The sequence below is a fragment of the Poecilia mexicana genome, unplaced genomic scaffold (genome assembly GCF_051168715.1).
Source record: "Poecilia mexicana isolate PSO_F unplaced genomic scaffold, ASM5116871v1 scaffold_21, whole genome shotgun sequence".
Taxonomy (NCBI): domain Eukaryota; kingdom Metazoa; phylum Chordata; class Actinopteri; order Cyprinodontiformes; family Poeciliidae; genus Poecilia; species Poecilia mexicana.
Genome location: NW_028263390.1, coordinates 13,790,607 through 13,804,924, shown reverse-complemented (window position 1 = coordinate 13,804,924; position 14,318 = coordinate 13,790,607). Strand labels below are relative to the sequence as shown.

The following is a 14,318-nucleotide window of genomic DNA, read 5'->3' as shown; positions in this document are numbered from 1 at the left end:
TGTGCTTTTGTCAGTAAACTAGATCAGACTACTCAGGAAGACAAGCAACAGAGAATATTTTGGTGTAATTATACTGACACCAAACAGCTGGATAAACCTCAGGAAACGCCAACTCACTCGTGTCTTGGATCAACAGTGGGATGAAGATCTAAACTGCCACTTACCTCTCAGCCTCAGACAAGTGTTTCTGGCTTATTTCTTATGTTGTTTTTTCCCCCTCCAAAGAAACGGCGATGCTGCTCCCTTCGCCCTTTTTAAAACTGACCGTGTTAGTTCTCTAGTCCTGCCACATGTCATAATGGCATGAGGCAAATCGCTTCCAGCTTAGAGCGAAGACGGTGATTGTATCAAACTGACCCCTAACAAGCTGTCAGCTCACATTTGATGGAGCATGCATCAGCACCGACCGGCATGACATACCTTTGGACAGACAGATCTTATTTAAAGAATGGTATGCCCTTAGGTCTCACCCTGTGTGTTTCTCCCCAGTTTGACTGTTTAACTTTTCTAATGCTAATATAGAGGGGATCTATAGGTGCAGGAGTTTAATGGGATTTGGATTCTATAACACAGCTGCATAATCAGAACAAAAAATGTTCAGACGTTCATTTTGCCAGTGGATGAGAGAGACCGTGTTTGTCCCTCGTGATGTATTCAAAGGAGGGAGGCTCGATGGGACTGATAATCCTGAGGTGAAGCAACAAATCTGCCGAATACTGTGGAATAACAAATGTTTGTAATCACAGTTTCTCTGTGAACGGCTCAGTCTTACTGAGCATGAGCTATTTTCTTTAGTAGAATTTGCAAACATATCAGCAACTAGACTGGTGCAAACGGGGTGGTTCCATAAAGTGGTGCAACATGCATATGTTTCCACCACACTTTCCAGTTTAATTGTAAAAGCTGAAAATCATTTATCCTTCACGATTATGCACTGCTGTGCATAATCGCGAATAAAATCACAATAAAATATTTGTGGTTAATGACGTAAAAAAAAAAAAATTCAAACGATTCGGGTAATTTTTCATTGAACTGCTCTAGAGGCTGCAGTGCTGCCATTCCAACACAGAGGGAGCTCATGCGTGTGGACCAACCAAAGCATGGAAACGCTGAATGAGTGAGAGTGCGTGTGTGCGTGTGTGTGTGCGCGCACAAGCAAGCAAGAGAAGAGAAAGAGCGTGGTGCAGTCAGTGGACGAAATCACTTCTTTGGGGTGTAATAATGTCAAACAGAGCAGCAGAGGAAATGATCTGCGTTTGCCTTTTTGCCAGACTCTTCTGTTTCGAACTAACTTCAGTGTTCAAGTGAGTCGGGAAGCTGGTGACCCGGAGGGAAGCCACGAGGCTGCGCGACAAGTTCAGAGGGGGAGAGGTGGGAAAAAAAGAAAAAAAAAGGGATTTGGTTCACTATTTTTAAATGTAAGATTTGGAAAAGGGGGCGTGGACGTTATTGGAGCGGCAGCAGCTGAGGCAGAGAGCGTGTTGGTTCTTGGCTGCAGCTCCAGAGTAGTGATGTGCCGGTTGGAGGAGGAACTGGACTGAGCGTAGACTCAGCGCTTTAGACGCAGATCCTCTGCAAGCTTTTTTTTTTTTTTTTTTGGTTTTGTTTGTTTGTGAGAAATTGAAGACCCCACCCCCCTTCCCCCTCTTCGGCTTCTCAGTGGATTTATTTTTCTTTTTTTTTTTTTTTTTTTTTTTTTTGCCGGTGGTCTATACAGAGAAAGGAACTCGGGGGAAACAGTGGGAGCTGTTGAAGCCGTGCTTCGCCGTGCGTAACGGATGAAATCTGATTTCGAAGCTGTTTGAATGACAGCAGTAGGAGACATCTGATTGTTTAAGGTACAGCCTTGTTGCGCACAACAAACCACGCCGGCACGGGCAAAGCAATCTTTGAAACTCAAAAGCAAGTGGATTTTGAAAGCTGCCTCTTACGAATGTATTCCTAAATATTGAGAAGTACTGCTGGTTTTGATTATTTCAATTATGTTTAATATGGCAGCCCAACCTTTTGGCATGGATTATCTACGAAGTGCTTAATACAATTCTTCACGCCACTGAATCTTAGAGTTAAAGTCACTGTCAGTGCCTGACTGAGAATGCGTTTGAGACGCAGAACAGGAAAGTAAGGGCCACCTGAGTTTTCTCAATACTGCCAAAATGACAAGCAGCGGACCTGTCATTGTCTTCGAGTGGCTGAAGACCCTCCAGCTCTCGCAGTACGTCGAGTCCTTCGTGGATAATGGCTACGACGATCTAGAAGTTTGCAAACAAATAGGAGAGCCCGACCTGGACGCCATCGGGGTCTACATCCCTCACCACAGACAGAGGATCCACGACGCGGTGAGAAGGCTGAAGGAGGAAGCCAAAGAGACGGCCAGCGGTCTGTACTTCACCCTTGAGCCGATGCCACCTGCGGCAGAGATTTACACGGGTCACACGGTGGAGCATGAGTCCAAGCTGCGGGGATCCAGGTCTTGGACAGAGCCCAGCAGTGACCGAATCGGGCGTAATGGTGGCTACATGGGCGCACAGAGAAACCTGACGCTGGGCAACAGGAGGGAGCTGGTGATGTACCCCAAGCTGAAGCTGAAGATCATGATCAGGGATAGACTCATCAGAGATGGCATCAATCTCGCAAGACCGCCCTACTCTAATAAGGTAAATGATCCCGAACTGGCCAAAGTACACACACACACAAAGCATCATGCACTCCCTTTCTTCCATTTTATATTTAGGTAGTTCTTGTTACCATTCAAACAAGGAAATACAATAATGTTATTTTTATTTTGACACATTAAGAACATAAAAATAACACAATAAGATAGAGTACAAGGATGGTAGAGATGCACCAATTCACCAACCAGCAATCAGAATTGCTAAGTTTTTCCTTCATTCTCTCTGATCAGCAGGTCAAACAATGAAATATTGTAAATGTAACAAAACCAGAACACAGTTTTTGCCAGTGTAGGTATCACATGTACTTTGACACATTTGTTTGAGGTTGATTAAAAATGGATGTGAGTTTGAGACATAAAGAGTTTTCTTCCTTTCTGCTCTCACATGTTTGTTCAGGAGGAGATGTTAGTGTTGCGTTAATGCCTCAATGCAGTCAGATGGGCTTCCTTAGTTTGCTTTTTAATAGATGGCATTGCTAACAGAAGGACTCTGATCAAATTAGAAGGCTCGTAATTGATTTTGAATCTGTCTCTTGCATTGGATTTTATTTCTGGATACGAATCGAACCATTATCCTCCTTGAGGTGACATTCCTTGTCATTTTCTGATGGATTAAAACCAATAACCTATATCAAGGAACTTGTAGTAATTTCTTTCTCTTTTTTTAATATTTGATGTGATATTGTCCTTCAGAAAAGGAAACTGTCAATATCAGAATAGCGGATTTTGGTATAACCCTGTTTATTTTAATGCCCATTTAGAGATTTACCAAAGATAATTACTTGAATCAAAACATCAAGAAAAGTTAAACAGCCTACTTTCTATCTATATGCAGAATATATTAAGTTGAAGGCCTCGTCACTGTATTAGTGTTTGAATCCAAGGAAACTTCTGCAACCACGGTGGACTCATTTGGGGTATTTTTTGTAGAATATTGTAATTTAAGTACCAAGTATTCACACTCCATATTCCAATTATATCTCTGGTCAGCCAGTAATTTTATGTGGGGGGAAGGGAGGAAAGGAGTATTTATATTTTGGGTTCATATTCTAAGAAACTGTATCTTCTTCCTGGAAGAAAGAAAAATAAATTCCACAGAAAGGCGTTGATCAGAGACTTCTCAGCATGAGCATCATCCATTGCATAGATTAAAGCTCGCTTTTTAGTCAGGTAAAGCAAATCTTGTATGAAAAGCACATTTCAGAGAGAAGCACTCGCCATCAAACCAGGGTCTGAACAACAGGTGTGGCTCCGACACTTTGAAATATTTTCTGGACCGCTGCACTTTTGCAGGAGTGTGAGTGGTTGCTGTCGGGGTGAATGATGGCAGTGGAGTAGCTGCAGATCAATAATTAGAGAAGAGTGAAGATTCTGTGGGAGGCTTTTGCTTTGACAGTGATTCTCTGTTGGGCAAAAAAGATTTACACTCTGATTATTAGTCTACTCTGACCTCACATGTCACCCTGTTTTATTCTCATGTCTCTGCATGCAGTTAGAAATGGAGCAAGCAGACCAGACAAGCAAGTAAGCCCCCCAGCACTTTGCCGTAATGAATGAGCAACAGGCTTGTCGAACGCATGGGCAGGGGATGAAGTGCACCCAGCTGGGTTGGCTGTGGCAGTCCTGCGAGTAACCAGACTCAGAGGGCCTCTTGTATTCACAGACTGATAGTGACCTCTCCTCACAAGTGCCTGAATCATATGCCTTACCAGCTGAGGTCGCCCTCGCCGAGTTACTGTTGTGTACGTACAGGGAGGCTTTTTATTTGGACCTCCTCAGGCCCCTGACTAAGCAGATGTTGTGCCCTGTGCTTTTTTTTGTTGTTGTTGTTGTTGTTCTGGTTCTCTAAAAAGATGCCCATTATTTGTGCTGAAGCAGATAAAAACATTCACTCAGCTCTGGATGTGGAGTAAAAACTGGAGCAGGAGTAGATTTGTTTGCTGTACACAGAGTAGATAAACCCAGCATTTAGCCATGATGGTACGACATGCTGCTGCTGAGATATGGAAATTGAATTATTATTTTTTTTGTCGTCTGCGAGAAGCTAAACGCCACTCTCAATTAATTTCGAGCTGTCTTGTTTTGTTGTTTTTTAGAAAGTGACCTACACAAACGGCCAGAATAATTGTGTGTACATTTTCAGGATGCAGCAGTTTGAATTTTGCAGCTGCCTGGTTTATTTATTGTGTTTTTTACCGAGATCTGTATTGAGACTACTGCAATAATTTAACCTACTAAAATCAAAATGTGGACAGGTTTTCCTGTGTCCTGTTTCAATAGAAAACCCTCAATTCTGGCAATGATTTTGGTGTGGTGGTAGGCAGATTTAATGACCGACTAAGTTGTTGACCTAATTCAGGTCCGAGTCCGTCTACATTAAGCTTGAGGAAATTCCGACTCATCCGCTCAGATATTTTGGACATGCTGACCCGTGCACTGTTGACAGAGAAATATAAACTTGTCTGTCAAAAGCTAATGTATTGTGAGAGATGTTGCGGTAATCCACAATATGAACTCTGCAATCCCGTCGATGGACTCATGCCAATAGAGGCCTGAGGAGCCCCGTCTGTGACCTTTACTGCCAGATGACAAAAAAGTAGTCCCGGTATTCCAAATTAGATTTAAAACTGTAGCAGTCTGCTGCTTTTTGGAGTGGGAGTAAGGAGTCTCTTACGAGCTTGAGGTTCTGCTGCGGTTCTGAAACAGATCGTGACCCAGTGGTAGTGGCACTCCAGTGAAGCTTTCATATCCCCTCAAAAACCTAAATACCATTTTAAACTCATTTAGTTTTTTGTTTGTCTTGGAAAAATGATGGTTATGTTTGCAATAGATTCTGCATGTTTAGTGAAAATGAAAATCTTTGTGTTGGTGTACATATAATTTCAATGAAACACAGATCCAGAGTTGATTAAATCTTTCGAATAGCTGTAGTCATTCAAAATAGGAACGTTCCAAGGACCTTCTTGGTTCCCCCCACTATACATTGCTGTGGCTAAATGGTATGCTGCTGTTGAGTCGTGAGATCTGAAAAATATATTTTTGTCTTTTAATTAAGATTATGCTGATTAAGTTCATTTCAGAACATAAACAAATGTCTTGAAGAATTATGTGTGGTTTTCAGATGTTTAGATGTGCAGTACACAACAATCTTTTGTGTACAGATAGTCTATGTGCTTTTTTTCATATTTCTTTATGCAATATGAATCTTCATATTATCTTCCAGATCCAACTTAGGATATTTACATGAATTTTTAGTACGATAATGTGACTACATATTAATCAAATCAATTCCTTATAACTTTATTGTACAGTCAGTTTTACACGACAGACTAGGTATTTTGTGAGCAGATTAGTGTAAAATTATTAAGAAAAGTATTCAAAAACACAAAACAGATGGAACAAGAAAATATCTTCAATCATAAAAAAGTGTATCTGAAACAGTGACAACTTACTGAAAATTTTGAAAATTTGATAATTTTGATAATATATACATTTTTTTTTATAAAAGTTACCTACAGCAGCTTTAAACATATTCACATGGTTGTCAAGAGCCTACATTTTCTACTTATGCAGAGTCCACTGGCTCAGTTTCTCAGAAAAATGTGCCTGACCAAAAAAGTTGGAAACAAATGTTTCAAGAGGTTATATTTGGTTTGCAAATAAATACATTTGTATCTATTTTTTATTATTTTTTTCTAATTTGAGTTCTAAACCTGACTTTTTGCTTAATCTGATTTTGTAGCGGTTTTTAGATTTCCTTCCGGCTCATTCTGCATGTAGATTCTCTTGAGCTTGTGCTGCATTTGATGAGCAAATGGTGCTCATCAAATGCAGCACATATATGAGAATTCCCCATATATGTGCATTCTCATCATGTATCTGGGTCGTGTTATTGCCTCTGATAATCAGAGTTTGCTTAACAATGACTTTTGAGTTTTTGAATACTTCATAAGCTTCTTTCCTCTGGGTATTTTTTTGCCACTTTGGCTAACCGTGAGTCCCGCAGAGGTTTGGGATTTGTGAGGGATTAAGCATGAGACCGAGGCTGAAACAAAGCATTGGTTTCAGAGGGTTAAACTATCTTTCCTCTTGAAGGCTGTGTTTAGTTAGAACCATAGCTTTGGCATTGGAGCCTTGGAGAGGAATGAGGGGGTCAAGGTCTTTGAGTCTCTTCTGGTTAGTGTGTCTATGCGTGTGTGTCACCCTGCAGTTTTGAACTGGCTGCAGTCCAGTACTTTTTTTCTGTTTTTTTTCCTACCCCAGGGTGAAGGAGAGTGTGGGAGATGGAGCTATGACCAGCTGATAGTTTGACTAACGGGCCTGTGATTGGTTGATATTTTCCCTCTTTGTGTCCTTGGGAGGTTTGTCACCCCCAGCAGAGACGGAGCCTGGTGACTCAAGGCTGATTGGATACAAAAAGTCACTCACAATGAATACAGAATACATGAACAGAGAGCTTTCTTATTTTTCCCAATGACCAGAATTTTTTTTATTTTTTTCATCCTGTTTGCTGACTGATCATCTGTGCAGAACTTTCCATCAGGTAAACCCTTAGATAAACCAAGAGTCAGAATTCCACTCCTGTGTCTGCTGAATGTATTCTGGTGAGACAACTCATTATCAAGCAATTCACTGAAAGGCTCTGCTGGGTGTAATAAATAGCTGTGATCCTTATCAAAGCCACTGAGACCCCTTGTCTGAGAGGGAGTATTATTTCTTCTGATGTAAACAAACACTTGTGCCGAGGGTTGCACATTTTATGATCGCTCATCGGGGAACAATATATGCCGGGAAGACGGGGCTGCCGGCTAGTTTGTTGCTATAATGCACTGTGTTCAATAAATTCTTGCCGTTTGTCTCGGCTTGAAAAGTCAAGCCGGCTTTTTAAAGTTTTATCACTTGGAGTCCTATTTGTCTTTGTTTCTTGTGACAGTTAGAGGACGGTGAATCAAAAGATGTTAACTGCTGTTTTTAGATGAAAAACAACGCACTGCATTTATGACAAATTCTATTCCAAGGACATTTGGATACTTTTGAATCAGCTCAAATTTCTGTTTTAAAAGTTACTGGAGGATCTCATTTTTGATGAAACACTTTTGTTTGTTTTCTTCCTGAAACTTCAACACTCACTTTCAAATGAAATTTTGTGGCTGAATGTTAGCTGAAACAAAACATTTTTATTCTTTTACCTTTTAAGGCTTGATTGTCTTATCTGTTTTTCTTTTGCTGTCTTACTGCTGCTCAATTGTTTAAAAAAAATATGGGTATATTTTGACTATTTGCACAATTTTAATAAAGTAATTCATTTTTTAGGGTATTTGTATTAAAGTTACCTACAAAACACTTGTTAAGGAACTCACTGCTTCAGATTTTATTATGGATCCAAATGTCTAAATATACATGATGGTAAAATAAGTTGTGAAACTTCAGTTTATTTTATTGTGGAAATCAGACATGTTACCGATTATAGTAAAATTTGGAGCAATATATGTCAAAGCCAAACATTTTAGCTTTCTGATTACTTCCCAGATGAAATAAGCCGCCCCAGGTTAACTCTTAAAATTAAGTGCGTAGAGTCAGCGTTTTAAATTAGTGTTTTGAATCAACATAATTTGGCTTCCTGTTAAAAAATCTGTAAAATCCATATCTAGGCAATACGTTTAGCCGGGCCATCAGTGTCTTCTGTTATTGGCCTCTGCGTAAATTTCCAGTTGACCATGTTTTTTCCAAAGTTTTAGGTCAGGTACTGTTGTTTACATTTTAAGGTTACAGTGAAATACATTCAAAATTACATAGAAAATGTATCAAGTTCTTTTGGTCTGGGAAAAATGTGGTTGTGAACCATCAAGAACTAGTGATACATTAAACCACAGACATGCAACTTTACTTGGGAATGACACCAAGCCACATTTCCTTCTATGCTGTCATCACAAGTAACAAACTCATTTTGGGGGAAAAGATTCTCCAGCATGAATAATAACCATTTTCCTTTTAGGAGAGCTGACAACACAATAGTCATTATTCACATTTAGTTGTTGCCATCTGCCCTTCTGCTCCTCATTATTGATTTTTCTGCCTCACTGATTTCTTAGAATTGAATTCATTTCATCTTCTCAGAGAAATTGATCTTTTAGTTTGGCTCTTTGAATCAACTGAAGCCCAAACTATGTGAGGATGTGTTCCCATCCTGGCTTCGTCTTGGATCTGGACGCAGCAGACAGTCAGTCATAAGGTTTCATTGTTCGCCCAGTGTGTCTGGAGGAAATGTAGGCTAAGCAGCAGCAGATTCTCCATTGTTTGTTTGGAATCTGATGGGGCTGCATGTCCTTTCACTACTGGTCTGTTTTGCATTTCCAATTTCCGTCTATTGAAATGGGCTGTGGAGGCAAGTGTCCAGCATTGTGCTGATGGGTGGGTGATTAAAACCTGGGTATCATGCTGAGGGAGAGCATTGTAAATAGATGGGTACATTGTTTATTAAGGCTGGAAGGGAGTTGGTGGATGTTTAGATGGTCAGGACACACTGGTAAGTTGTTGGGAAGTGTTTGCTCCTCAAGGCCATTTTATGACCTCACAGACCAAACGTAGTTGGGGACAATCAAGAGAAGACTTGCAGCTCCTGGAAAAAAAAAAAGAAGTTAAAACATGCAATGAAGTCACAGAGGTGCTGCACCTGTCAGGGCTGGATTAGCAGAAACAAAAGACAGACTTTATCTAGCCATGTTCATAGCTTCCGTTAGCACACAGAAGTTTACCACCTGACATGACAAGGATTCACTTTGCTTCCTGTTCCAGGCCTCTTATCTTAAGTAATATCCCATCACTCTCTCTAAGCAGGAAATTAGAGTTTAGCTTGAGGTTCACCCCAGTTGGCCGACTGTGGCTGTTGAAGTGCTTTAAGCTGCTTCTGGATTTCTGCCAAGATTTGGAAAGACGAATAATTCAAGGAAATTCAGTTTATTTCCACTGACACTGTTCAAAACACATACGCAACATCAGTGACGTTCAGATGATGGCAAAAGCACAATTTGAAATAGCAGTGCTGAAATAGTGTTTCATTCATTTCTTTTAATATTGATGCACAGCTCTTAGATGAACTGTTTAGTGAGATTTTATTTTAATTTAAGTGTGAATGTTAGTTCCCCCAGATCGAGAGCTTTTTGCATCTTTCAATGTTAATTGAAACTGCTGTAAAAGCTTTCTAGAGCTTTTCATTTGTGCCTGTGTTTTCAGGGGAAATGTCTTCATTATCAATGTCCATTCCCATAGTGCTGGCATTTAGCCACAAGGGCAGAGAAAGGCTCTCACATCAGCCTCTGAGTTTTCCATTTGTTCTGCTGAGAGCCCCGTTTGCTCAGTTCTTATTAAAGGGTCCTTAAAGGCATAATCAGCCAAGGACTCATAAAGGGGAAGTCATAAAAAAGTCAAGGACCAGTCACATTGTTCTGAGAGGACATAGAGAGTCCATTAGCATAGTCGGATGCAGTTTACATTGCAATTTGAAACTGGGTTGTATTTAGCAAATGGTGTGAGTAGGTGTATTTGCACCTTGTTAAAATGATCTCATGTTTACTCTCTTACAAACAGGTTCACACGGGGGCTTTGAAGCATCTTTTCAAGCATCTTTCATCAGAATAACCTTTAAACCCCTTGCTTAGGGATTTAAAAGGCAGATGGCACATTTGACACAAAACTTTGAAAATGAATGGATTGTTCAACCCAATATTTTGCTGTGGATTTTGGAAATTATGATGCCAAGATCCTAGATCTTATTCTCCTCATTAATGTCTGGGGTCTCGATAGCAAATTTGTCTTCAAAGAATGCTGTGGTGAGCCATTGATTAGCTACATTAGAAACAGATGCATAATCTCCCCACATGTGGGGAAGGGCAGTCCCTGTAAAGCAGTGTTCATTATTATTTTAACCCAAATAAAATAATCACGGCGCTGACATTTTGAACTGTCTTAACCATCTACTTATATGGTTAAGACAGTGTAAATAAAACAAAGTTGCCAAGTTATTCTGTAGACTGTAATCGGTTAATGTTCACTCTGGGACTTCCAAAAGACCGCCAGCATTAGCAAAATTAGCATGCTCCATTACAGACTGGAAAGGATAAAGCTGACACAAATCTGCTGTAATAAATGTACCCTTCCTGTTATCTTGCTCTATCTCACTTTCTAAAAGATTAAATAAAGTGCAGACACATCTCAATGTGTGTTGGACATTGTTTAGTTTGAAATAACATCTTACTTATCTTTGTTACCTCTGACTCAGGTTTTAAGCTCTTCTTTTGGTCCTCAAAATAATCAACATTGGCTCCTTTTTATAAAACACTTTGAGGGGGGGAGGATAAGACACCATTTCACCCCTTCCATGTGTTTTGTCAAGAAATAATTGACAAACAATAGGGTGATTGCGAAAGGACTTCACTTTGTTCTGGTGCAGCAGCACTCATTTTCTGCAATTCGTATGGAGATTTAATAGATCACGTAGACCAATTGGCACCTCAAACACCTGTAAAAGGTGCTCGGATCAAAATTAAAGTTTGTGGCTCACATGCTTCTGACACCTGGTTACGGGCAGAAGCATGCTTGGCGAACGCTCACTTCAGCAGGGATAGTGAAGCTTTTCAGAGTTGATGAGAAAATGAACAAAGCTCAATACAGAGCTTTATACAATATAGCAATATAGCTAATATAAGCTTCTGTGTCTTCTAAAACATGTTGGTACTGTGGGACAGTATATGTATGTATTGCTTAAATATGCGCAGTCATGGTAACGGCTTTAAATACAGCCGACCAGCAAGTCATCAAGGCAGTTTAATTTTCCGCAGTGCTGAGGAACAGTTCCTGATGACACTTTCATGACAGATGCATTATCAGAGCTATTCTGGTCTATAGTTTAGAGCTTCTAGACAGCCTGTCTACATTACAGACATACTGTAGTATCACACAAGAAAGCCGACCACACTATCGATACCAGCTTGTCTTTATTTCTGGTACATCTTCATACTTTCACCCTGTAATCTTGTCTGTTTAGTAAACTTTGCTTTGGCTTAAGGTGTCTTTGAACTGGTGTCATGCCATGATTTCCTCTCCAGTTGGCCCCCCACAGAAACCTTATACAGTTCATTTAAGATGGAAATAGTTTTCTTTTTTTTTCTTTAAGTTGCTTTAAAAAAAAATCCTCTTACTCCCTTTGAAGTCAAGCTCCTAGGCGCACAGCTATAGCTATATATTTCATGGTTCGCTTAGAAGAAGGCGTATTTCTTGTCAGAGACTGCAAACACTCTAGATTCTGAGTTGTGGCAGTAAACATGTTTATTTTTTTGTGCATTTGTTTCCCCTGCATACAATTCAGTGGTTACAAATACAGGATGCATAAACAGGAGCTTACATTTATGCTTGAAAATACATAGAATTGTAAGTATATACTGGGGAAAAAAAAAAAAAAATTCAACCTTTGGTACATGACCACTGTAATCGCTTCCTTGTGCTGACAAGAAATGAAAGTATCGAGTGTGCAAGCATGAGCATCTGCCTGTGTCGGCACCCAAATTGGAAATAGACATGCAAAGTAACATGTTCACTTTTGTCTGTTTGTCAACAGCTCTGCTTTTGTGATGTTTGTCGTTTCACCCACACCAATTTGTTTTGCGAGACTGATTTTTCAAGAAATAGAGGAGGATTGCAGAATAGCAAAAAAAAAAAAAAAACAAAAACTGCTGTGCAAAAAAAAAAAAAAAAGTCACTTATCTCTGGGGTTGGTTCTGCTGCATCGTCTGAGGTGGTCATGTGTGACCTACATAGTCCAAGAGGTCTAATTATGTCTGACTCCTGTGCAGCTTTGTGCCAGGAGGTCACTCACTGAAGGGTCTTGTTGCCACAAAGACAGTCAAAGTACACATAGATTCACAAATAAGCTCTTTTGTAAGTTAAAACATTCAGGAATTAGGATAACTACAAAATTCTAGTGCTCTTTAGACTTTAGATATTTAAATATTTAGTTAAGTAGCTTTCTATTTTAGCATTACTTTCTCAAAAGTTTACTTTGCTGTAGTTGTAGTTAAAAATAACCATTCTGTAGATACTGGGAGCCAAAAACTATTCATTGTTGTAGTCTGCTCCTCTTTTGCTGGTTTTATTTTGCGTTTTTTTGTCATATTTGGATGTCTTCCTGTTAGTTTTAATTTCTCCTGTTTTTTTTTTTTTTTTTTTTTTTTTTCCTACAGCCTTCTGTGAAGATGGAATAAGTAGCTTCTGAGTCATACTTTGGTTCAATAAAACATACTCAGTTCAGCAATTATCAAATTTATATTTAATTGAGGTAATTGGATGTTTTACTTGTATTTCAGAAATATTGAAATGACCTATTAAAAACTACGTGCAGTTATTATCTTGCCTATAAAAGTCAAATTTGGAGATTGATATTTAGTCCAACAATAGCCTCAGCCAATTATTTGTAAAAGAAAATCACCAGAATTCTTAATCAAACATGCCCATTCAAAACAAATCAACCAAAAGACAATAATTTACAATTTTGATTATAAAAGGGGGACAATTTGTCCTACAATTAAAGGCAGTACAAACTCTATCGTTATTGACAGTTTTTTTTTAAAACTAAGGTTCTCCACAAATAGTGTGCGGCTGTTTGGTTGAACCAGAGGATAAATGATGGGTGGTCCGCAGGTGTGTCATGATATGCGTCGTCTCCTCTCAGGTAACTAATTGGCATCTGTCAGTTTTATGACTCCATCAATCATGCAGAGGGGCTTGCACTTTACCATTACCATGAATTTACCATCAATCATAAGTAGACATTTAACTGCACAACATTCGGAGTAACCATAACATTCCACGGTGTTTTATATGTCTGAGTAGATAAACGTTGGAAATTATACCAAAGGAGTAAAATACATCCACTGTCAATCCGCAGATTGACTGCCATTCAACTCAGGTTTTCCGACTCATCTAGAAGCTTAAAAAGACATGATATAATCATCTGGGCTTTCATAATTTTCGAAAGCACATTTATTATAGTATATGAGAGCAGCTGTCATGGGGGGTGGGGCGTTGGATAAGGAATGAAAAGCTTTATCTCTACAAATTTAATTGAGTTCTTGTCAGATATTTTTTACTCTTTAAGTTTCAAATAAATTTCCCCATATTTAATATGAAACTGCTTTTTTAAAAGAATTTTTAAATGAACGATGACACTGTACCTTGTTAAACAAGAACTTCAAACACTCTCCATAAATCGGAATGGAGGAGATGGAGACATACAGAGGGGTACTGGCGGTACTGACACCAACATCAGCTTAATGGCAAAAATCTGAAGGCAGCAAGTAGCTTTGGGGTGGTTAAAACTCTACAACAGAGATTAATTGCCCCCACATGTAGCTACAGTTGGGTTCATGTCAGCTGATGTTATATTGGCCCATGTCAGAGGGATGTAATGCCGTGGTGCTGAGAGATGAGTGAGCCGTAATAGCGGAGGGTATGAGTGTTAGTGAGACAGACAGGTGAGTGTGTATAATTACCTTGTCTGAAGCCACTGCCAGCTAGGTGTATGGCATGCAGCGCAAGCAACTCTCAACCCACCCTTATCGCTAATTGGTCCATTTTCTGAGGCATGAGTTCA

The 14,318-nt window shown here is 39.5% G+C and overlaps 1 protein-coding gene across 6 annotated transcripts in view; it reads left to right on the top strand.

Annotated features, from left to right (window-relative positions):
* Positions 1 to 849: 849 nt before the first annotated feature.
* Positions 850 to 14,318, top strand: part of sash1a (SAM and SH3 domain containing 1a) — a 166,695-nt gene continuing 153,226 nt past the window's right edge. For 3 of the 6 annotated variants that reach the window (XM_088001768.1, XM_015012353.2, XM_088001767.1), the window contains exon 1: positions 851 to 2,657. In XM_088001768.1, coding sequence (XP_087857894.1) covers positions 2,157 to 2,657 — 501 coding nt within the window. In that variant the 5' untranslated portion in view covers positions 851 to 2,156. Of the gene's footprint in view, positions 2,658 to 14,318 lie in introns of all 6 variants that reach the window. The other 3 variants (XM_088001771.1, XM_088001770.1, XM_088001769.1) reach the window with 2 other exon arrangements.